A 26,163-nucleotide genomic window follows, 5' to 3' on the forward strand; every position below is an offset into this window, starting at 1 on the left:
ATCTATTTGATATTTAACATTGTACTCTTAGCCATTTGAATCCATACAATAACTATGATCCGAATATCAAGAATTAGCACAGGAAATCTAGGAAAATAAAGTAATAAAATATGTCCATGTGACAGTCTTCTGGGAAATCCTGTAATACCCTGGCTCATGCAAGGAAAAACACAAAAAACAAAACTTGTCATTCTGTGGTTTGAGTTGCAGATAAGGAGTTTCTCTGAGTTTCTCACTCCCATCAGCTCTTGCATGTAGGTTGAAACCAGTTGAATTGTAGGGTTACCTTTTGTCAAGGAGAATGTTGGGGGTTTCTTTTTGTTTGTTTTATTTCTGCAACAAAATTAAAAAGCAACTTACTGATTGCATGTTAACTACTTGCTTGAAGAGATTCCTTGTGCTCTACTGACAGAAAACCAGAAGCTATGCAGGAACTTCAGAGAGAGGGACAGTGAAAAAGATATTTCAGGAAGACCAGAAAGAGAAATGTAAATCCAAACCTACTTTTTCCCAATCCCATATATACTTCCAAACTTCTAGAATATTCTCAATCTTGATTAAGTATGCTGTCCAGTCTCTCTGGTTTGATTGCTGGAGCAAGTAAACAGGGATGCATCTGATTCTATGCCCCATTGACTCAAAAAAAGGTCCTGTCATTAGATCTCCTGCTGTTTATGCATTTTACCCAAAAACTTTATAATGGAAAATATGTGCGCAATCCTCGTAAGAAATGTTGTATCCTAGGTCTCTTAAGGGAGTCTTGATGATATTAAACTTTGAAATTAATCTCATACAACACAGTTTTTCTGACCTTGTAAATCCCCTGGTGTTCCACTCTAGACAGTGACCAGCTTTAGTAGGTGGACCACTTTGTTGGCACCACCTTTCCCATGCTAATTAGCACTCTACACAGGATAATATTATCCGTATCATGGAATGAGAGAAATGACATGTTGATGTAAAGCCATCTCCACCCACACATCCTCAAATAACACCAGAGTGGCATCCTCACCCTAATACCTATTGTACATTCTTATGAGTCTGCAGGTTTCTGAGGCTTTTGCTTATTTGTTGATAGGCTGCATAAGGCAGGTGGCTCCTCATAGCTCACAGAGCTTCTCTCAGATCTGTGGAGCTGAAGCAACAGCTTATAAGAAATCCTGGGTAATTTTTCTTCCTTCTTTTTTCTACTGAGAGTTGGGGAGAAGGATAGCCATTTTTCCTGACACCTTTTCACCACAGCAAATAATATACTTGTCAGACTTTTTTTCCTGTTGTTTTTGGTGGGTTTTTGTTTTTTGGTAAGCATCACACTAAGAATGTGTGTGCTTTCAGTGTAAGAAAATAATTTCGTTTTAAATTTAAAAACTGTTGCAACTAATTTGTAATACATCTTTAGTTTTCATCTATTTTATTAAAATTCTATGTAAAAGAAATAGAAATACTTCTAAAAACCTAAGTGAAAGTAATGAAAAACACAACAAAGAAGTAAATGAGAAGCTCATGATGCATAAATATATATTGCATGAATTAATTGATTTAATATAGTATACTGTAAATTAATTGAATGCACTCTACACATTTAAAATGCAGTTAACTAGCATCATAGGATCATATCCAGCCATATCCAGCATCTAAAGCTCTGAATGCCCCCTACTGTTCCTATTACATAAAATTGAAAAAAAACAGTAAAGAGGCAAACAGTTAAATGACAATTATTTTTGTGGGGGTGGTGGAATGTAGAGTGGCAACTCTACATACAGAAAATAGTTAAAGCAAAACATCTATGTAGGAATAATTCTGCCAGTGTTTCATACAGATGTTTTAGTTGACCTGTATGATGTGTGTTTTAAATTACAAAATATGGTGAAATTACAAAATATGTAAGTGTTTAAACTTCTTTGATGAAGACTTGAAATATGTAAATTATAAATTGAATGAAGATTAGGTAGGTAGTATGAGATCCAGATTTTTTAGTAAGTCATATCAAATATAATAAAAAGGTGTGCTGTTAACAGACTACTTATATGTTTGTTTACATAGAGACATATAGGTAGCACAAACATTTATTACAGCAACTCTCATCATAAGATTACATAATTGATAAGAGATCCTAATCTATGAAAAAATTAAAAATAAATAACAGCCACATATATGTCAGTATGTATTGTTTGGTACTAGTGCAGGAAATCACATGCAAAAAAGAATGACATCAGGAATAAATATCAAGTTCAAAAAATATTTTTAATATATATTGACAGAGTACGATCAGTAAAACTTTTACAGGAAAACGTGAACAATTCTGAAATTCCTCAGTGCTGTTGTTCTCTGTTTTGTGATTCTGCCTGTTTTTCTTTATGCACATAGCATGTCTTTTTCCTTACATTTATGTATTTAGTGTACTGTGCATCATATTGCAATTGTCATAAAAAACACTCAGCATTTCCTTAGTGCTGTTTGACAATTCTTCTGAAATGCAACAGAAAAGAGTTGAGGATGCATTCATAATATGTAAATACCTAACATCTAACATATTTACTGTCTACCCCAAATCATCAAAATGAAGCACAGACGTTATATGCTTCTCTCAGTTACACCTCAGGGGCTTCCAAAAGTACAACTCATTTCCAAAGTAGCCTGCAAACCCAATAATTTTCATGTTCTACATTTGATGTTCCCCCCTCTCCCCTTAAGGATGAATTTCCAAATTTCCCTTGCAACTCTTATTATACCCTTTTTAGAAGAAAAAATTTGCAGAGGCAATCTTTTTGTTTTGAGTAGATTGCAGTAATAAATTTGAGGAAAGTAGTGAACTAAGTTACAAAATTACTTTTTTATTTTGTTTCCACATAAGTAAAGGTGAATTTCAATGAGAATTCAGTAGGTCTGATTTTGGTTCGCACTGGGTAATTTCCAGCAGAAATTTTCCTATAACTTTTACAAAAAATGTCTTTTTGAAAAAATTTTACTATCTAAATCAAAGTGTTCCTTAAATTCTAGGACAATGGCATCTTTATTTGTCATCATATTGTTCTTATACGGTAAAGATATTTATTATAACATGTTCATAGAATCATAGAATGGTTCATCAAAGAACTGGTTCAGCCCCCTTACCATAGACAGGGACATCTTTTACTAGATCAGGTTGCTCGAAGTCCTGTCCAACCTGATCTTGAACACTTCCAATGATGGAGCATCCACAAGTTCTCCAGACACCCTGTTCCAAAGTCTCACTTCCCTCATCATAAAAAAATGTCTTCCTTATATCCAATCTAAATGTACCCTCTTTCAGTTTAAAACCAATGGCCCTTGTCCTGTCACTACAGGCCCTGGTAAAAAGTCTCTCTATATCTTTCTTACAAGCCCCCTTTCTATGTTGAAAAGCTCCAAAAAGGTTTCCTGAGAACCTTCTCTTCTCTAGGCTGAACAAACCCAACTTTCTCAGTTGTTCTTCACAGGAGAGGTGTTCCAGCCCTCTGAGCATTTTCATGGCTCTCCTCTGGACCTGCTCTAACAGGCCCATGTCTTTCCTGTGCTGAGGGCCCCAGAACTGGATGTAGTACTCTAGGTGGGGTCTTACCAGAACAGAATAAAGGGGGAGAATCACCCCCCTTAACCTGCTGGCCACGCTTCTCTTGATGCAGCCTAGGATAGGACTGGCTTTCTGGCCTGCAAGCGCACATTGCTGGTTCATATCCAATTTTTCATCCACCGGTATCTACAATTCCTTCTCTGCAGGGCTACTCCTAATAATTTCATTACTATGTCTGTAGTGATATGGGGGATTGCCCTGACCCAGGTGCAAGATTTTGTGCTTGGCCATGTTGAACTTCATGAAGATCACATGGGCCCATTTCTTAAGCCGATCAAGGTCCCTCTGGATGGCATCCCTTCACTCTAGTGTATCAGCTGCACCACTCAGCTTAGTGTCATCCACAAACTTGCTGAGGGTGCCCTTTCATATCCAATTTTTCATCCACCGGTATCTACAATTCCTTCTCTGCAGGGCTACTCCTAATAATTTCATTACTATGTCTGTAGTGATATGGGGGATTGCCCTGACCCAGGTGCAAGATTTTGTGCTTGGCCATGTTGAACTTCATGAAGATCACATGGGCCCATTTCTTAAGCCGATCAAGGTCCCTCTGGATGGCATCCCTTCACTCTAGTGTATCAGCTGCACCACTCAGCTTAGTGTCATCCACAAACTTGCTGAGGGTGCCCTCAGTCCCACTATCTACATAATTGATGACACTAGGGAATTTTCATTAGGGATTAGAATACAGAAGCTGGAATTTTCATTAGGGATTTGTTTCATTAGGACTTACTGGAATTTTCATTAGGGATTTCAATACAGAGGCTTAAACTGTGCCGAGAAATGAAAAGTAGAAATGGAGCAGGGCAGCATGCAGTAAAGGAAAAATTCAGTCAGGAATGGCAGGTCTTAAAAAAACACCAACAAAGTTAGAGAAGCACATCCAGTGATACAATATCTAGCTTCTTTTAAATGCCTAATAGGTATGAAGTTTCAGGTTTCTAAATTTTTGAATGTAAACAAAGTAGTGAATAATTTTTTGTCTGTGCACAATTACAGTTGTAGCAGAATGAAAGCGGAAAATATTTAGTCCTGTCTTAAATGCTTTGATTTTTAAATAATTTTTGAAAATATATCTGGAAATATTAACGATGCTTAAATTCTCATGCTTTGGTTTGTGTTTAAGAGAGTACTTGATAAGGAAATTTATGGGCTTTTTATTTCTTTAATGACTATCAAATTAGACAGGTTCATTGGTGATGTGATAAGAAGAAGGATGTCATTAGCTGTTTTTCCACATAAACTGTAAAAATCGGTGCACCATATAAAAACTCATTCCCTTCCTCAAAGAAAAGGAACAATAAACTCACAATGTTCCCAAGAGCTCTCCTCATTCTTGGCTATGTTTATAGTTTGTGTTGTAACATTGTTCGGCCTTTGCTCTGGACATCTAGGAAAGCACTTTAATTCCCACTGTAGTTAAATACAGTAACATGCTACTTGCTGAATTGATCGGGTAAACTTCCTTATTTTTTTCAGAATGATTAACTTATATTGGTGGAACTTCTCAGGAAACTACCTTCCTGTTTTAATAGACAAAGTAAGACTATCCTGAGACCATTCCTTTCTCTGTCTTGGATATATTGTCTTGTTCACTTACTCGACATTGGGATTATGTGACAAAGAAATGGCTCAGTGATTTATGAAGTCTTCCTTTTCAAGTTAATCATAAAAATGCTTAGATAATAAAGGAGTTGAGTGTTCTTTGGAAAGGTCTGTAAAATCACTACTTGCTAGTCATTATTGCATGTACAGTACTTGCATGAACTTTAGAAGCTTTAAACTACACAACTATGTAGTAAAAGTCCTAAGTATAACCACTGTTTAATAGTGGCTTTACAAGGATCTATGTAATATTCATACTCTTGATATTTCCTGCACCTCTTCACTATCAGGCAGCCAAGCTACAATAATTGTCTCTATAGCGTATTTGCTAATCTGTCCTCTCATGAATAAATCTTAAGAGATGTTCTAGCTTTTGTGGTGGTGTGTGTTCTCAGTAGCTAAATGATGTAGTACAGCCTGCAGGACTGACCAGATGCAATGCTGTGAAGGCACAATTCAGTTTGCAGCAACAGAAGTCTGAGTTCTGGCTGTACGTGGAAGGGAACAGATTCAGAGTAAGGCTAGAAAATGTGAGGGCCATGCCCATGAAGAGACCAGTGTAACAATGAAGAAGACGTTAAACGCAGAATCATGAGACACCTTTCTTATTTCTGGAAGAGGTCCATTGAGCCATATGAATGACTTCTTGTTTAAAATATTATTAATTATGTATATTACAGACTTCTGTTTTATACTATTTTTGCATAATAGTGGTCTACTCTTTTTGTATTACATTTTGTACATTTTACTAGGTTCTGTTTTCTAGATCTTTCTTTTTCTTGACTTTTTGAGTCTTAGGGTCTATCTTGTAGCTTCTAACGTAATGAAGTATCTGAAATTTCTGAAAGCATTCTAGTCTGTTACTTCAGCAGTAGATGCATTATTTAGCCCTTGGATATCAGATTTGGAGATCTAATCACACAGTGGTAACTTGCATACAGACAATTGCATTTTTGTAGAAGGTTAACTGCTCATGAAAATAAGTGTTGGCACATAAGCTTTCTGTACTCCAGAAACACTGTTTACATTTGGGACTGAAAATGTAGGCAATAATACTAAACTATTATTATTAATTTCCTTAAGAATAATTTCTCATGTCTTTCAAATATTTATTTGAAATAATAAGCTATTTTAGAGATATGAGGACAAATGTTACCTTAAAATCAACAGTTACACCTGGGTTAGCTTTGTCCACACAAAAGACAAGTCAGAAGCAACAGCATTTTTGGGACCAAGGAAATAGCATAACTTCAACTCTTAAAATATCATCATGTGTTGGGTTGGGTTTTTTATATTTACTGTATGTATGCTGTAAACAAATGCGTTAAGGAGGAAGTTTGTAACACTGACTGAGATATCCATGTCCATCTTTCCATGAAGGGTCAGAAGAGGAAGATAATGTTTCTTCCAGTTAAGGAAATACATTATTATAGCCTGCTCTACCTTAGGGGTCTCTCTGGGATTGCTGAACCAACTGTGTCTATCTAGTAGGCATTTCCTCCTTCCCTAAATTTGCAGATGACAGACTGTCAAAACCTACTAAAAAACTCTATCCCGTCTTCTCAGTAAAACTCTTGCTTCCAAGGTGATTTATTTTATGTAAGTAGTAGCAAATTGTCAAAGCAGATAAATTTAGAGGGCATTTAAACAAGTTGTAATTCTCTCTTTGAAAGTTAATAATTGTTCTGTCTTGTATACCTGAATTGAGTTGATTAATTTACATTTTCAAGAGGGAAGGATGTTGTATTATTAAGTTTTAATTAGGTAGTACCTCTCAGCTCTGATAATACAATATGTACAATGCCTGTTCTGACTGCATATGTGTATGTAATCTAATTATCATGTTTGTCCAGGTTGGATTCTTCTGTTTCATTTCAGTGATACCTAATTCTTTTTAATTTTGAATCAGTTTGGTTTGTCATGACTGAAACATAGCTTTAATTTGGCAAATGCAAAGAAACAAACCATAGAAAAATGTTCAACAATGTCCATTTGAAAATAATAACATTTTCTTAAGATTTACATATGCTTTTCTGCATCATTCTTTTTTAAAACATGCTTTTCTGTAAATATGCCCTTACATGAAAATTCAGCTGGATATTATTTGTTTAGAGGGAGAAAATTTCAGTTTGCTGGGCAGCAGCAGTGATTTGAACTGGTTGGTCTCTATGTGCCTGTACCTGGGGCTGAAAGTCTGGCCAGCCAAGTTTTGAGAAAAAGGCCATAGCCAATTTAACTTCTATGGCCCTCTGAAAATTTAGTCAGAATACTTTTAAACTGCAATATTAGACTATTGGCAGGGGATTTAAGATACTTTATATATTATCCAGAAATGCTTGAAAAGAATTCGAACTTACAGAGGTATTAGATAGGTAGATAGATCTGTTTGACAACAGTATACTAATTGTGTATTTTGCTACTCACCTCACAGAATGTGAAGTAGTGATATATCTAATTTCTTTGTGTGTTTCCATTTGAGATGTAAATACAGAAACTGTAGTTACAAATTACGATAATTGGTCGTTTTATATGCAATTATCTGATTTTCATACTTAATTGTGGTAAGTGTACACAAAATTAGACTGTAATTGCCAATTCATCTATGCAGTTCTGTCCATGAAATATTGAAAAATCTAAAAATAAATTCCAATAAAACATGCTTATGATTTGTGGGTATACCACTGTACATTTAAAAAGTGCTTTGCCCAGTCCTTTATAAAGGATACGTTAGAAGTAAGTAGAGCACAAAAAGCTTATTGTGGGTAGTGGATAGATCATTGCAGCCATATAGTATTGTGATAGTATGTATTTTAACATGAATTTATGATCTTTGTAACAGAGAAAGACCACATGGTGGTCTGAATAATGCAGAATGATTCAAATATTTATTATTCATCAAGCCATGTCTGCCAATGGAAACTTTTCACTTTCTACCTGGCTGTTCCTGCTTTCCAGCTTCTGTCTTGCACTTTAGCAGGGACCTTGTGTGGTGTTGCAGACACTTGAAGAGTTTATCTGCAATGTTAATTTATCTGAATGTATTGATCTGTCTCCCCTGTCTCCCAGGTTTGTCTGTGTTGTTTTAAACTACAGGATGAGATGAAAATGACAGCAATGTTGCTAAAACCAAAAACCTGAGATTTAAGTTCTTGATTATAGAATTAGAAACGCTGTTACTAAAAAGGAAAAAAAAAAAGTTTTCCCCCTTTCTAGATATTACTGTACAACATGAATTTTCATATCCTAGCTAATTTTGAATGTTTGGCCAAAGCCTACTTTCTCTGATTCTCTCACCATTTCTGTCTTTCAAAAGACAAATCTTTTTTTCTGTTTCAAGTTCTCTATCCCCAGAACTTTCTTCACTTGTTTCTTTGATAAATACAGCCTATGGATTCAGGTTTATCTCTTCTCTTTCTTTAGAATTACATTTCTACCCTTCTCTAGTATCTTTTCTGAATTTACTTTTTCTTTCTTTTTTTTTTTTTCCTAATTTCTTTATATGACACATTAGCTTATTGGCTTTCTACTTCTACAACATTTTCAAAACTGTCACGAACTTTCATACATCATATATCAGAAGAGGCACTCAATGTACGTACTTTTAAATTTATAGTGTCTGGTCTATTTTAAGGCTTCATAGAGACTATAACATATATTAATAATATAGACGGTATATACAATTCAGAGAGCTCTATAAATTATTTCCTTCCTCTCTGCCCGAAGTTATTTGTCTGTTTGGGGTTGAAAGTGTACATATCATATATCATGAGCAGCAAGGGTTTTTGGGGCACGTTATTAAAAATGGATTGGGAACAACATGGACACATATGGACCTGATCTGTTTGAAAGCCACAAAGCTGAAGTATTAATGTATTATTAGTAAAATTTTAGTGGAGTTATTCTGAAGCATTTAACATACATTACCATACATTACATTGTAAACCCTGCCTGTGTAGTGATCTCATGGAGACAATTTATAGAAGCTGAGCAGTTCTATCGTGTGATTAAGCATGAATTTCTGAAGCTTTTGTTTTGTTTTAACAGAACAATGAAAATGAAACAGCACTGCATTGTGCAGCTCAATATGGTCATTCAGAAGTGGTTGCTGTTCTGTTAGAAGAGCTAACAGACCCTACAATAAGGAACAACAAACTAGAAACACCTCTGGATCTGGCAGCACTTTATGGACGTCTGCGTGTTGTAAAAATGATCATCAAAGCATATCCAAACCTGATGAACTGTAATACAAGAAAACACACTCCTTTGCATCTTGCTGCACGTAATGGCCACAAAGCTGTTGTACAGGTGCTTCTGGAGGCTGGAATGGATGTCAGCTGCCAAGTTAGTGTGTAATTTCTTTCATCCTTTCTTCTTTTCTTCCTTTCTGCCTTTCTTCCTTTCTTTCTTTCCCTTATTGTTAGAGCACGATCCAAATTAAATAACTTCTTACATTTTTTCTTTTAAAATACACTTGCATTTACTTTGTTAGAAATGCTGCAAGGTGATAGATAGTACAGATTTATTTCTTATTACCCTAATTGTGTGTTCAAAGGGATAACTCAAGAATTATAAGTGTCTTCAAAGCTGAGTGTATATTTTAATTTTGTCTTGAGACATGTAGATACATAAATAATATCAACCATTCATGTGTGTATATACATATATACATATATTTACAACATTGTTTTTAATGATACTTAGCTGACTTGCTAAATCTATGGTTCTTAATGTTTATAGCAACCTAAACCAATATTTGACTAAAGACTCATTTCCCAGGGTTATCTCATTTTAAACCCGAAGTTACTAATAATAATTTTGTTTTTCTACTTTTCTAAACACTTGTGTGAATCTAAACAAAAATTCTGTAGCAATACAGTCTTGCATCTACTGACTCCAACCTGTTAGCTGTTTGGTACATCTAGTTCTATGCAAAGTAAATTATAGTGCTGTAAAATGGGTAATTTTAAATAAAAGAGGCAAAGATGGGAACAGATACAAGGTATAGCAGCAGTAAATTTTATGTCTGATTCTTTGTAGTGGAAAGTGTCCGAGCCTTTTAACTATAGAGGACCTGATTCTGTTTTTTGTAAAGTCTTGCCTCAGTGTTATGATTTCTCTTGAATTGATTGACTCAAACTGTATTTGAGTTTAAAGTGTACTTTAGCTTCAGATTTAAAGTAGCCTTCTTACTGTCTGAGTATATATAATATGCTTCAAATTTGGATTTTTTTCAGCTTTATATCTATTTTTCAGATAAACGAACCAAACATAATTACATCTATTTTAGAGTCACATCCAGCCATTCATTATCAATAGGTGATTTAATAAATCTTGTGAACTTTGCCTAAGCTTTGACTAAGTTTTATAACCATTTTAATCTTGACGTGCATTTAATCAAATACCTTTGTATACATAATTCTCTTTTACGTAGAATGCACCTAGATTCCACGCACTTTTGTTATTTCTGGATTCTTCATTCAAAGACGTGTTTTTCAACTCTGGAGGAAAAGAATGTGAAATGGGAAAGAAAAGATAGATTGAAAAAAAACAAACAGCAAAGCACACCAGAAAGTATTAACATATTTTAAGATTAACAATGGATATTCTCAAATGCCTTCAAAATGAAAATGTGGTATAACGGTTTTGCTACTTTTATTAGCTCTAGTATCTTTTGAGTTAGTATTGGTATTGCTTCAAACTATTTCAGACTGAAACACTTTTTTTTTTTTTTTCTATGGTTTGCTTACTTGTGTATTTGCCTGCCATTATGCTTCTGATTTAATTTGCTTTTGATTTTCTTTACTAGAAAGTGATACCCTTGTAAAGGTTAATCCAAGCAGCTCCTTTACTATTACTGCATCTTCAGTGATTTAGAAAACTTTAATGCTAAAGCAACACATAATGGAGCCCTCAAACACATGTTTCTGAATGTATATATTCTCTTGTATCCCTAGCAAATGAATGAGGAAGAAGTCAGAAAAAAACTGAACTGATGCCTGAATCGATGCTTAAGAAATAGAATAATTGAAGAAAAATAATCTCTGTCGTGACAATTTACAAACTGATGGTTACATGAGGGTTGAATATTACACAATGCTTTTATGAAATGTGTTCTTCATCTTATGTAATCTAGATAATTTTAGCACTACTGTGAATTTTCCTAAGCCATTTCTATCTATAGTTATGCCAAAAGTTTTTTGCTGGTCTTTAAAAAATATAGTGGCTGCAAATTTTGTACAATCTTCATTTAAGAAATGAGAGATTCTTTTATTAATAGTGATCTGTTTGCCATCTACACTAAAATTCTAGGATGTTTTCTCTTTTTTTTTTTTAAAATTCCAATTCATTTTAAGTAATTTATATTCTTATTTTTCTTAGTTATTCTTAGGCAGAAGGGATTTTATTTTTTGCACTGGGCAATCTTGTTTCTTCTGCATTTGTCCTTCTTCCCATAAGGAAATATCATGTATTTATTTTCTCACCAGTATACATATTCTCCATCAATATGTTCCTTTTCATTTAGCATCTTAGCATATTGGCAAGTTGGCTCTGTACATATTATTAACTTTTTATTTCTATAACCTCTGAAAAATTCTTTGTTAATGATTACTGGCAGCTTATTAAATTGAGTAGAGCATACAATATCAGCCTGTTACTTAAACTGAACTCAGCTCTTTTAATATTAATTAAATTGCTCTGCATCACACAATATACAAAATATAATCCCATGTGGTAAATAAAATTGTACACATTCATACATGTTAAATAAATTCAGCTTATCAGGAGTACAGAGCTCTCAGAATGCTGAGAGACAATTATAGAAGTAGCCTATCTGCCATCACTCTGCAATTGTAAATATTTATTTATTTAAATGGGAAGTTTACTTTAGCCATGTTATCTTTCTCTTCTGTACTCCCTGAGCACTTTTAATCATAGCAAATATTTAGACTAATAATAGCTTTTAATTTTTGATTGAATTAATCACACATTTTATTCATTTCCCAGGTTTATCCAATATCCTTCAATCTGAAATTATTTAGAAGTGGGCAATACAAATCTGCTTTGAAGTTTTCATTTAAATTGAAACATATGAAAAACACACAGGTTTTGGGTGAGTGATAGATTTTGGGCCCTCAGTAAAATAAGATACACACAGATCAGTGTGGTTCATGTAAGCAGTAATTTCGTAATTGTAAATACCTTAAAAAATTGGCCCCTTCTGCTTATCCAACTTTCATCTATCTCTGTTTGCCTTCCCTGTCTGTTCCAGTAATGATGGCAATTTCCATTGCTGATCAGTGTAGTTCTGCAAAGAGCTATGCCCCTTCCTTTCTGCTATCACTATGTATGGAGGATATTCTGTGAATCAGTTTGCAAAGCTTCCATTCTGTCTCTCAGATTATGACTGAAATTCATATCAAAACTATAGTAAACTGCCTATGAATAAGGACTAGAGAAGTGACCTAATTACAGGCTCTTGCATATTTACATCGTTAAAAACCATATAATTAATAAAACCTTTTAATTAATAACCTTCTAATTAATAAAACTCTTTGTGAGCCTGCAAATTTTACACCAAGTTGTTTTGTGTATCCTGGTGTATCCTGACAATGTCTTTCTATCCTTGCTTGCTTTGTGTGTCCAGCTGTGACACTGTAGCTGTATTTAGCTGTAAGCTACTTGGAGCAGGGACTATTTTATTATATACTTAGCACAATTTGTGCTATAATTTTTTATACTTGGTATATAGAAAACTTATGCCAGGGAATAAATTTCTAATCCATTGATGCAAACTCAAGCAGACTATCGCGCACTCTGTTAATGAAAAAATACCAGCATTTTTTTGCATTAAATTTCACTGTTGAAGAATTTTGAAATATAATAGTAGTGTTCAGTCTGCCAGGAAGATATGATCAAAGGCAATGAATGCTTCAGGAAGTAAAGCAGTGAAAATTGTCTGCAAATCTTAAGTTTGCTTGCTTAGTATATTAGCACATAGGTATACCATTATAAGTGGAAAAGATCTACCTAAAAACTCTAGCACATTTTAAAGAATATGTAGAAATTATTTGCAACTATATTTTTTAATCCTTCCAATTTGTCTAACGTGTTCTAATGCACCAGAAAAAACCCCCACAGCATTATTTCTATCTTCAATTAGTAGTCCTCATGTACATTTACAATGAGAGATATATCTACTCAGCCAGTCCTCTGAGTTTCTCTTGGCCCTGTTCATCCTGAGGCTCAGCATTTTCCTTACATTAAAACAGAGTTCGGTAACTGAACTCTCTGGTAACAAGGACATTTCTGCCTTCTGGACAGTTTTTGGGTCGAGGGATCTGATTCACTCGTTAATTATTCACTGTTACCATGAAATCCTGCCTAGAGCTTTAAGATTTACGTCAGCATTCGTCTTCATGACATCTCATGCAGGATTGCACATCTGCATCTTACAAGTGTTCTTTCAATTTCCATATTCCCAGACTGATTTTCTTTCAGTTTTGTGGTAATATATCCCCTCTTGCTCAGAAAACCAACTATTTAGTGGACAGACCAGTCCACTTTATATGGTGTGTCTTTCAAACTGCTCTTTGAAACCAACTGGAATATATACCTCATTTCTGAGACAGGGCATTAATTAGCATTGTCTGATAGCTTGTAGTTGTAAAGCAAAGGCTGCTCCAGAATTCAAGGCAGTGCAGAATGCCTGTAAAGCATTTCAGGATCATGTTCATATATGACAGGAAATATCACAGTAGAATAGACCAAGAAGTGAGAAAGTATAAAATGAAAAAAACCTGGCATTTGGCTTTGTATTCCTCTGCCAACACTATGAATTACGTATGTAGGTGGCTTAAGTTTCTCTACTCCCTTTATGCATAGCAGAGCTTTGGTTCATTGATACAGAGCTATCTTCTGACTTTCAAGTTGCCCCCAGATAGATTTGTTTGCCTTAGGCATATACAGGAAATTTCCTCTTCTCATGTGAATTTTCATCCCATTTCTTATGAGATGTATACTTTCATCAAGGAAAATATTACTTGCCTTTCTTCCAGTGGGGAATTTTGATCAATAGAAAGAACTCCTGCCAGTTCTGACAAATCATATCAAGATTTTTTCCACCCCTTAACTGAGGAGTCTGAGGATAGGTCCTCTTGTCTTCGAAGCTGTTGATTCAGCATGCAGGAACGTTGGTCTTTCTCAGTCTCAGATCACACCACAGCAATGGATACTAGATAGCTGTTGCCACTAACGTATGTCCATTTTTTCCATTCAAGAAGATTCCTTATTAATATTAATACAGAATGGTCTTTGCAATTTTATACAAGGTGCAATTGGTTCCCATCTCTGCAGTTCATCTTCAGTAGCACAAAAATTTATTTCTCAGGCCTCCCATAACATTTGAACCCCTGTAGATTGCATTGTTGGTATATCCCTGTCAGAATCACAGAATGGTTGAGGTTGGAAGGGAACTCTGGAGCTCATCTCGTCCAACTCCGCTGTTCAAGCAGGATCATCTAGAACAGGTTGCCCAGAACTGTGTCCAGCCAGCTGTTAAATATTTCCAAGGATTGAGGCTCTACAACCTTCCTGGGCTGTCACCTGTTTCCTTATGTTCGAACAGAACCTCCTGGGTTTCAGGTTTTCTCCATTACCTCTTCTGTCACTGGTTAGCACTGAGCCTGGCTCAATTTTCTTTACACACTCCCTTCAGATATTTGTACACATTGATGAGATCCCCCATGAACCTTCTCTTGTGTAGGCTAAACAGTCCCAGGTCTCTCAGCCTTTCCTCATAGGAGAGATGCTCCAATCTTTTCATCATCTTAGTGACTCTTTCCAGTAGGTCTGCATCTATCTTGTACTGGGGAGCCCAGAATTGTCCAGAGTCCTCTAGGTGTGGCCTCACCAGTGGTGAATAGAAGGGAAGGTCATCTCCCTTGACCTGCCAGTAACACTCCTCCTAGTGCAGCCCAAGATAGTGTTAGCTTTTTTGCTGCAAGGACACATGGCTGACACATGTTCAAATACGACAGAATATGTTTAATTGCATTGAACATGGTCAAATATGAGACAGACACTCCTCTTTTCTCAAACCAGTGAGTGATCAATTGTGATTGAGCCCCTGTTTTGGTATTCTCTGGTAGGTTACCATGCCAAACTTCTCTCCATTGTGGCTTTTGAATTCTACCACCTGTCTTTCCAAAGTCCAGTGTTTTGGGAGTCAGAGCTGTACTTCACATCCTTGATGACAGGGAACACTATGTTAATAGTACCAAGTCCACCTAATAGTCTTGAGGTTTATTCATGTCAGTAAGTGACAAATCCAGAGGAAATGCCATATCCACAGAAATACCAGAGGATAATAGCTGTGTTAAAGCCTTTTTCAAGATTGCTGATGTCAAGCCTTGTTCGGTTATCAGAACTATAGCTATCAGTGTCTTTTCTGAGAACTTTTCTCATTCCCAGCAATTTCTGAACTGCATCATAAGCTCTACATGTACGTTTGTTGTTGCACTAAGTCATTGCAGAGTTTCAGTGTTAAACTCAATTGCAGTTACTGAAAAACTTCTGTAGATACTGTTTGAGTAAAAGATTCTGAAACCATTTCTAAGTAAATCTGAATATTTAGTCTTCTTGTTCAGAATAAGTCTGTGAACGTTCATCTGGTTTGCTTCTGAAAATTGAAAGATTAGAAATAATTTTCAGATATGTATTTCATATATATATTCTCTTACTGACTTCTTCTCCTCTCCATTATATGGATAGTGTACCTGATATGCTGGATGTAAATGCCATTGGGCATGCTCTACTTTATATATCCATATATTAAGTATGAAGAAAGATAAAAAGTGAGTGTTCTTATTATGGACATAACAAAGAGGTTTCAGGCTCAATTGGCAGGACATACGTACACTTACTATATGATCACAACGCATCTCAGGATCACTGATTACTTCTAAATATCTTGCCATTGCATCACTGTAACACTGGTGCATACTGATAGAGCTAATAAATAATGAATCACTATTTTATTTCAGAGTTAATTTTTTTCTGTGTCTTTAAAGTCTTTCCACCATAGCAAGCATGACAATGGTGCATTTGGATAAAATATATATAAAAAAAATTCAAGCAGTAAAACTTTTAACATTTGCCCACAAATAAAAAACACTCAAAATCTAATTTACTATCAAAAAAAACGGAGATGAGCCAGAGATTCAGGGAGATCTAGTAGTGCTGTAGCTAGTGCTAATGCTATTGTATGGAAAGGCATTCTGTTCAGATTTTTCAGTAAGCAGTATAAAATGCTAAGAAAAGTAGCTTTTTAGGAGAGGTAGTTTGTTTTTTGGTACTGTAAATTTTATTTGAGCAGCAGTCCATTCTCAAAGAATTTTGTGTTTCAGAAATCCGCAAAATCAGGTCCACAGTTATCTAAGGTAGGATTTAAATGATCTAAACATAGACATTTAATGCTCTTGGAGGTGCCTTAGGGTATCTAAGACATATGTATGGGGCAGATATGATGTAGATGAAATGTGAGCATCAACTGGAACATCAGCTGGAGGCCAGGTGGGATATCCTAGGGCACCTCTCACTACGCAACTGAATTGACCTTCTAGGATGTGATCCAGTTTCAGATTAAAACACCTAAATGTAACTGTCCAGATGTAAGCTGGCTGGCTCTGCTTAACAGTTACGTTCCACGGATGGTATTGACTAGATTTTCACTGCCTATAATAGGAGCTTAGAAATTTTACACAAATGCAAGCTTGTTAAAAGGGAGTTGTATTACATCCCTACTATATTTTCTTCTATAGTTATTAACTTTTATAGTAGAACTGACAGCATTTATGTTGTTACTTGAATAATAATAAAAAAAAAAAGATGGTGGCATTTGTTCTTGCCCATTCACTGTTTTTTATGTGTAGATAAAATAGAGGGGAAAAATACTTCTTTTCTAAATGTATTCTTTTCAAGAGGATTTATTGGTATTTTAATTGGCATTTTAAATATCACTTTTTTTTTTTTCTAGACAGAAAAGGGGAGTGCACTACATGAAGCAGCCCTATTTGGAAAGGTGGAGGTAGCACGCATTTTGCTTGAAACAGGTAAATTTAATTTACAGGAAACACTGAACAAATATCCTTGATATACCTAATCTGGTATATGCCTCCAAATTTTGGTTGTACAAATTACTGTTATCTTTCTCAGCCTTTGCAAATCTAATCACATGTACCTCTCCTTAAAACAGTGTTCTTTTAGAATAAGAAATTACTTTACACAGAGAACAAAAGGAATGCTTTCACCAAGTCTTAGAAATTCCATATATGACTCAGTGTATGCCACTGTATTCTGAGAATAAATGTATTCTGAGAACAAAATGGCTACATAAAATTTTGTTATTCATTCTGAAAGACAGACAAGAATATTCTTTGATCTAGAGGCAAGAAGACTCATCTTCACATTTATTTTCTTCATTTAGCTATTCCTAACAAACACACCATCCTGCTTGCTCCTTCATTCCCTCGATAAACTTTGAGTGCCTGTGAAGAAAGGGGAAGGCACAAGGTTATAGAGTCCCAACAAACCCATCCACTACATAATCACAGAATCATAGAATAAGAGTTTCAGAATTGCTGCAGGTAAATTACTCATCTAAACAACTATCTTCTCAGGTAAATGAGAAGACCAATGAAGGTGAAAATATCTAGAAATTACTTCTCTGAGATAAGTGAACTTCCATTACACTGAGGAATCTCATTGATCTTTATTATATGTTGCAAAGGAACGTATACATTGCAAAAGAATGTATATATTGCAAAAGAAGCTCCTTATCAGAATCTCAGCTAGTGCATACCTGATCTGAGATCTTTTTTCAGAGAAAAGGTTCCTTCCAAGATGCTTTCCTGTTTGGATGCATAAGAAGGGGGCACAAAGGGATATTCGTATGGCCTCAAAAAGGCAGGGCCTTTTTATCTTAATTCACCTAAAAGAGGAAGGACTGGAGAACATCACACAAACATACGAAGCCATGGAATTAGACCATGGAATACCTCTTTTAGATCAGTAAACATTATAGCCTCTACCAGAGTACAATTATACAATACAGTGGAATAGAATCTTCACTGTAAACTTCTTCAACTCCAAGTGCTCTGCACTTCTGCAGCACTCCCCACCTTCTGCCTTGTTTATCTAACAATCCCTTTTTCTCTAGTTCTGCTTCAAAAAAGACTCAGAAGATGTTATAAGTAGCTACTGCAAAGAAAAGGTGTAAGTTGGTGTCTCTAGTCTTTGAAAAGCAGCTCCCACTGCTAATTAACCCAGCAATATTTGGCTTTATTTTCAGTGAGAAAACAAATATCTTTTTCTCACAAAACAAATCAGGAAACTGTATCAGGTCAGGAAATGACAAGAACTGAAGCCTTTTCTGGTGAGCAGATAAATCCTTCCATGCTTCCAGAATGTCCTTGTAAATCCTGCTTCCTCTGATTCCCTCCAGTGTCCCAAGACAAGTCTCATTCTGTTTTTTTTTTTGCTTTTTATGGAAGTACATCTAAACTAAAAAACAATTTCAGTCTTCTACTGTAATTCAAATATTTCCAAAGTAGCCCCTACAAAACAAAGGTGGAGAGTCATGCAGTTTCATGTACTGATGACTCTGATGGGTTCTCTGAGGCCTATCCAGGATAAGCCCCAAACTTATTTATGGTTACATTCAGTTTGAGCCAGACAATTACTTTGTCAGTAGTCTGAATAGTCTGTGAGGAAAGGCCCTGGCTGTTCACACAGACCTTATACTACATATAGGTGTTTAAGTCTACTCAAAATATGACTATCGAACATGTTTCCATGAAGGACAAAACTTTTAAGGTTAATAACTTTTTCAGTATTGCTCCCAAAACACATACTGGTACTATGGACTAGAAAACCCCCAATGAATCAAAGCTGTTTGGGAAGAATTAGAATCCAGGAATGAAGTAAAACATTCAGTGAAGTTCTTGATTTTATAAAATATTGTTTTCAGGATGGCTGTTTCTTAGGAACAGTCTGTTAAAATCATCCAAAGTTTGGTTTAAGACACTTACTTTATATCTCCATGAGTTACAGAAACATAAAAACAATCCACGTCAGCATGTGAATTTTAGGCTACTCAAGCTTTAAACAGAAATGGATGCTGAACTTCAACTATAACACAGCTGTTAATCTGCAACAGTTGTAAAACTGCTTGCATTCAATTTGCCAGATAAATGAGTCTGATATACCACTTTTATAATCAGAAGTACTTGGGGTTAAAAATTCCACCACAGATCATTTTCTTTTTCAGGAATTGATACCAACATAAAGGACAGTTTGGGTAGAACGGTTTTAGATATTCTTAAAGAACACCCATCTCAGCAGTCACTCCAGATTGCAGCTCTACTTCAAGGTAAGTCATATTCAGTTATACACTCGTTAAAGACAAATCAGAATGGCAGGGGGGAATATTAAGATTTATAGTAATTTCTACTCTTATACGAAAGAGTAATTTTTTTAATTAAAAGGGCAAAATTCTTGTTTGCTATATACACAAAAATAAGTGATTGAATATTTGAGCTTCAGAGAAAAACCTTTATTTTTTTCTGACAATAGGCATTAGCATGTTATGCCACTTATAGTTACTTTTTGTGCATTTTTCCATACAAAATAAGATATTGTAATATTTCACTGCAGTTCCATTAAATTGTGATGGCAAACTACAATGAAATGCTTGATTCGTTCATAAATACAACTATGACTGAAAGATGGTGACAAATTTTCAAAACATTTCATTACATTTTTCTGATTCTCCTTCAATTTAAAAAAAAAAATCAACCAGGCAGCTCTTGTCATTATAGCAGAAATAATATAATTTTGTTGTACAAACGTTTGTTCACATTCTTCATCGTAGTTTCATGGTATAAAACTGATGGACCTTCATTGTTTACATCAACTTTTTACTCTAGAAGATGGCACTAAAGTGATGAAACATGAGCTAGTACATAACTCAGTGTTACACATCATCCCTTCTCTCCGAGGGAATTTGTTCCCTGCATTTTCAGATTAGTCTTTCATTAACTGTGTTTGACAGAGGAGTTCCCTGCAGGTATCATTGCTGCATCTCCACCTGTATTGATTATTCCCATCTTTAAATAAGCCATTTTAATCACTTCAGTGTTGGTTGTACAAATGAACTAGCTCATGCTTCAGCCTCCCACATAACTGTATTTCATAAGAACATTTCCTAGAGAAAATGAGGTCATGTGGCCCCACTGTGTCCTTCAGGTTTTCTTTTCTGAATAACACTTCCATACTTGTTAGTCAAATTTTCCAGTGAGATGATGGACTGAAGATACAAAGCTCCTATAAGTATAATGAAAATTTCTCAAGCTGGAGGAGAGGTCTTCTTTTAAGGAGGAGATTCATGTTATAGGTGAACTGAATTAAGAACTTGCCTTGAGGTCTCCCTCTCTCCCTCCTTCCTATTTTCCTTTTCCCTTTCCCTTACTCCCCCCCGCCCCCATAATTCCAGCTACACGGTTCCTTTCCGTATTCTCTGCTTACAGGAAATTGCAAAGTGATCTAGTTCAGTTCATGAACCAGTAATATATAAAATATATAATTTATTATATTACCTAGATTTAATAGTATGTAACAACAATAAAAAATAAGATTATAATTATATAAATATACATTTCTTTGTTTTAATGAACTTGCCTCCTATATGATTCGGATCCCAGAGTTAGCCCTGTCCCAGGTAACTGGCAAAAAAAAATGGGGAGGAAGATATGGGTGAGGGAAGTGTGACTCCTCCCCTGTCACTGGAAGGGAGTTCCTCATTTGACTCAGACTGTATAGTGAAACTTCACCCTTTATGGCCTCACTGAGCTGCAGTATGAACATAGCACTATGAAGAAGAAAGGGGGGTTAGTATCACTGAAACTTCTTCAGTGGCAAGAAGAGGGTCAGTCAGAGCTTCCACTTAGACATCCAAATCAATCATCCTTCAGATATTAATCTAAGATTCATTATAATGTCCCATCACCAACTACAACATTTTTCATTTTAGTATCTCTGCATTGTTCTATTTTCTCATTAGTGTGATAACTTTGCGGTCTCATGAACAAAGTTTCTTCAAAGTACCCTTTCTTTATGAAAAATACAGCACCCAGACCCCTCTCAAGGCGTTGTCACATTGATGGATCAGTATCTGTCCTTAGTTTTTGCCACAAAAAAGAAATACATCGAATTCAAGGCTTTTTGGTGCTTTGACAAGCAATCTTTTCCACATGTGTGCCTTGTAAATATAAGGAAGACTGCTTAGTAGTTTCAGCTGATATTAGTATGATGAAACTGTGCTTGTAACGAGCAGCTGTTTAGCTTTCCTCTGTCTGCTTTATAATCAGAACTGATGTATAAGGATGAAAAATGTTTACAAAGATGCTATTCTAAGTCTCAAGAAAACCTGAGGACCCCATTCAGAACTCCCTTGCAGAACCTACTGAGATTCTTTTTCATCAACAAAGGGTTCATTGAAGCTTTAATCATCAATGATAAAGTTTGAACTGTCAGCTGAAGTTCAAAAATAAAATCAGGAGTGGAAGGATTCAATACCAGCACTGCTGATGATACAGTAGACCTACTCTTCTCTAAAAGGCCAGTTGAATATAATTTTCACTGTAGTGTGGGCATTTATCCTGTTGTAGCTGAAAAAATTAGTGAAGCACTGAGATTTTGGGAAACATGATTGTACTTTAACTGAGTTCAACTTCAGTGAGTAACGAATTCCATGCAAAGAAAGGGCAATTGTGGAAAGAGAGTTAGTGGCTTGCAAATAGATTCCTGTTAAAGCTTCTGTCTTCAGATGATTGTCTGCGGGAACTTAGGTGTCTCCTTCATATAGACTTACAGGAAATAGAAATTGAATTAATGTTGCCAGAAAATTGCTGACCAGATTTTGGAAATTTCTTCCTCATTTTTTTCTTTATGCAGACACAATGGCATTGACTTGATTCTTTCACCTTGTTGCCAGGACAGTAAGATTTTATCACCTAGCGTTCTCATTTTTACCATGTGTTCCTTTCATTGTTATGAGTGTTACTGTAAAGTTAATACTATTAACATAGCATAATATTTGTCCCTGCCACAAGACATTAGCTTTCAAAATAGAAGCCAAAGACTGATAGATGCATATAAACAGACTGGCCAAAACAGAGAAGGAAATAATGTGACTAGTATTACTGGTTGGCCTGATAGGTAGTGTTCTGTCCTATATGCAGAGGGGTAACAGAGTTGTAAAAAAAGTTTTGAAAGAAAATTAGTTAGTTTTGTGGATATTTATGAGAAACTTTTTTGAGGGAGAAAAAGGTAATTTATGTCTTTAGAAGCAATTCGTGTAGGCACTAATACTAAATCCATTTAGCTGATGCTAAAACCTATGGCACTGGTAGCCTCCTGTGCGTGAGCCTCCAGAATTTAAACACTGTGGATAGGTGTTTCTATTGGTGTTCTCCCTTTTTTTAAGGAATATTTACAAACCTACTTTTCACAGTAGGCTTTTTCAAAAGAAACAAAACCTTTTGCCAGTGAGGTTTTAGAAGTGATCCTACTGTTTTTCTCACTATGCTGAGCAAATAGTAATTGAAATTTCTGCAAAAGTATTTTTTTGGTATTTTTCAAAATCCTCCATAATTTTGGAGAATTTCGTGTATTATCAGGCAGTAGAAAAATGAGTAGCAAAATCAGTTTAAAGAGCAACATGAAAAAGGTTGAGTAAACTATACACCGTCTGGGTTTTTTTAGCTGCCTGTTAATTATAGATGGAATTATTAGAAATGACAGATCAAGTTTTAATTCTTTGTCATTCATATATGTCCCATCATTTTCTGTGTCTTGCTCAGGTTGGGGTTGCAAAGTACTTATTACAGTTTAGATCCTTTATGTGGTAAGAAAGAAATAGCTGTACTCAAAGAACAGAGAATTAGAATACCATGCCATGTGAGGCCGATCTACTGGATGCATTTCATGGATGCAGTGAAACAACAGCATTCAGTGATGAAGCAGTTAACAGTATTGGCACTTAGGGCTTTATAATTAGGCATTGAAGATAAAAGGGATGTTGCCAAGGCTAGTAGGCCTAAAATTAAAACCACCAGCTGTGTTTTAGTTTTAGCACATGTGAACGTGACGCAGGTGCATGCTATACCATCTTTCAACTCTTTCTTCACAGTCAACTATGCTCTCTATTAGAATCTTGCTCTATTACTATTTTTGGAAGAAGAATTCTTGTTATTATGAAAAAAAGGCAGATAGTAGATAAACAGATGAAAACTGACACGAGCCCCGTCAAGGCACAATAAGCTCTGCTGCACAGACAGTATGGAGAGAAATGGTAATGAAAGCTGTTTCCTCTCTCTTCTGCTGAAGCTGCTTAAAAACCCAACATTGTTTGTACATGTTACCGAATTATTCATAAACTGAAAATGCATAAGCAGCTGCAGAACCAGGACTCCTTTCTTCTCCCCTCTGCCTAAATAGCCTTGGTGTTATTAGCACAGGCTTTCTTTTGTATGTTGTCCTTCTCTCTGTCTCTTCTTCTCTTTCTGTGGACAACTACGTATATCATTCCCTTGAGTGCAGGAGGCCAGCCTCACTGGAAGGATGGAATAAGTTTCCAGTCAAGGATTTAACAACAGCCATGTGGGATGAAGAGAGTTGTGGGTTTTTTCCTGGGGACTTCTCAGCTACTTTTATAGGCTATTGTGCAAAAGCTGTAGAGCGTTAACTATGTTTATGAATTAATTTACTTGCTACTGTTTTGGGGACTGATAATTTAGCTGTGCCCTTACCTAGCTCAGAATCCTAGCAGTACTTGAGTGCTTGTTTATATTTATCTTCCCTGAAAACATGCACAAAAGTCTCCCTGTGTGCCTGTAACTTAAACATGTACTGATTTCAGGTTTCACTGAGATTAAGTCAAACTTGAGTCATTCAGAATTTTCCTCTGAAATTTAGGAGACTGAAGTCAGCCCAGCCTCCATCTCAGCTCAATCTGTCACCTTAGCACACCTGAAGGCAGCAGTTACTGGTTAGTTTCTGCAGGTGTTGCTGCTGTAAAAAGAAGAGGAACTGGGTCATAATGCCTCAGGTGGGCTCCTTCCCAGAGGAGCAAGTGAGCTGGCTTGGGAAGAGCTTTTAGAGAGCTCATGGACTGGAGCATGACTTAATGGAGCTGCAGAATCCTCAGTTAGGTGCTGGGAGAGCCCTAGGGAGCACAGGGAGGGTTCTGAAAATTACTGCCGTTCAGGAAGACACGGAAGGAAGGAAGAGTAAAGATTTCCCTGTAGGGGTGTGGGCTATGGAGGGGAGTTGTTTCTAAACCGTTTTATTCCTCTGATCTAGTTACTTGGAGAGCCTTCTGTTTGAAAAGGTAAGTGTTCAGATTTTTAGTCTAATCAAATTTGGTTTTTTAGAGTTTAAAAAGCCTTTTGGTTTCTTTGGGGGAAGTCACTCTAGGGAGGAGCTCTATGAGAATCCACCCTGTGGCATGGCCAAAGCAGAGCCTCAAAACAAGAGGGAAAGAAAGTCATACTTGATTTAAAATAAAAAAAATTAAAAAATAGTTGTTTGGTTGGTTGGTTTTTTTCCCATTAAAAGGAAAATTAAGAAGTTCTCTGAGGCTAATGTAGCCATTACTCTTAAAGCAAAAATCTTGACCCTCTCACCTCACTGAGGAATTAGGACCTAGAGGAGCTGAAGCAAGCTTTGCTCTGGAGCCTGAACTTTTATTGCCCCTGAACGTTCAGCAGAAGCTCCTACTGAGGTGGGCCATATTCTCTTCATCACTGATCTTCCTGGCTCTGGCTGCTCTTTGGAGAGGCAGCTGTGTTTCCCTGCTTATGTGTTAACCCTTTCTTTCCCTTCTGCTTGGCTTTGGACTAACCAGTGTTACAGAAACTGAGAAAGATGGCGTTCCAGCAGCTTGAACTCTCCAGTGCTTGTTGTTTTCTTGAATTCATATTCTCCACTGATGCATGGTGACTTTTATGCTATTCTTTTTTGTGCATGTGTCCCTATTTTGATTAAGTGGGGCTATATTAAAATCAGATAACTGTAGAAAAGAATACTGCTAAGCAGGCAAACTTTTTGAGGTTCTTAGTATTAATCCTCACTGAACCATAGTCTGCCATTTGAGTCAACAGAAATAAAATGCTACGTTCTTCCCAAAGCAAGGAAACATCTCTGAAGTCTGTATTAACGTATGCCTCCTTCAGCCTGTTTATGCTAGTCATACCAACTGTCTTTGAAACATAGAGCAAGATGGCAGTAAGCTGGCGAAGGCAGTGTTATGAATCTCACAGGTTGTGTCCCAAACAGTCTGTACGCTTCCCTATCATAAGAACGACAGGCTTTTCTCTAAACTCTGTGAGACCACAGCTGGGGAAACTGTTCTGGTCATTAAGTTATATAATTCACTAAGCTTGGCTTTATTCTGAATTATCTTTCTCTTTTTGAGAAAAGTGATAGAATCCAGAGCAGTCTCCCAAGTACATTTTAGTCAGAGTAGATGATGGTAACATTATCATCTTTTCCAATAAGTTTGGACAAGCTTTGAATATTAATTTCTAGCCAGCTGCAGGTGAACAGAATTTGGTTCCTGGTGAAAGCATCCACTGCTTGTATGTACTTAATATTTGGCTCTTGACACAGATCACCTGTTTCGTTTCTTTGATAATATTAAGGGTAAGTATACATTTACCTAGGCGATAAGCCTCTCACAACTGAGTCCAAGTCTGTATTTGTCTCATACATATGTGGTAGAATTTTCAATAGTATAAATCCAAGTTAAGAGTAGAAAACCCACAGAAGCCTAGAGTTTTAAGGGTTGAATTCTTACACGGGTGGTACACTGTTGGCCCGTTCTAAACTTTTACACCATACCTTGG

At 36.0% G+C, this 26,163-nt stretch overlaps 1 protein-coding gene across 1 annotated transcript in view; it reads left to right on the top strand.

Annotated features, from left to right (window-relative positions):
* The window catches only part of ANKS1B (ankyrin repeat and sterile alpha motif domain containing 1B), a 455,905-nt gene that overhangs the window by 52,803 nt on the left and 376,939 nt on the right, over window positions 1–26,163 (top strand). Inside the window, exons 4-6 of the mRNA XM_014963686.1 lie at window positions 9,245–9,541; window positions 17,235–17,310; window positions 19,527–19,628. Coding sequence (XP_014819172.1) covers window positions 9,245–9,541; window positions 17,235–17,310; window positions 19,527–19,628 — 475 coding nt within the window. The remainder of the gene's footprint in view (window positions 1–9,244; window positions 9,542–17,234; window positions 17,311–19,526; window positions 19,629–26,163) is intronic.

This window comes from Calidris pugnax, unplaced genomic scaffold, assembly GCF_001431845.1.
Source record: "Calidris pugnax isolate Ruff unplaced genomic scaffold, ASM143184v1 scaffold44, whole genome shotgun sequence".
Classification (NCBI taxonomy): Eukaryota; Metazoa; Chordata; class Aves; order Charadriiformes; family Scolopacidae; genus Calidris; species Calidris pugnax.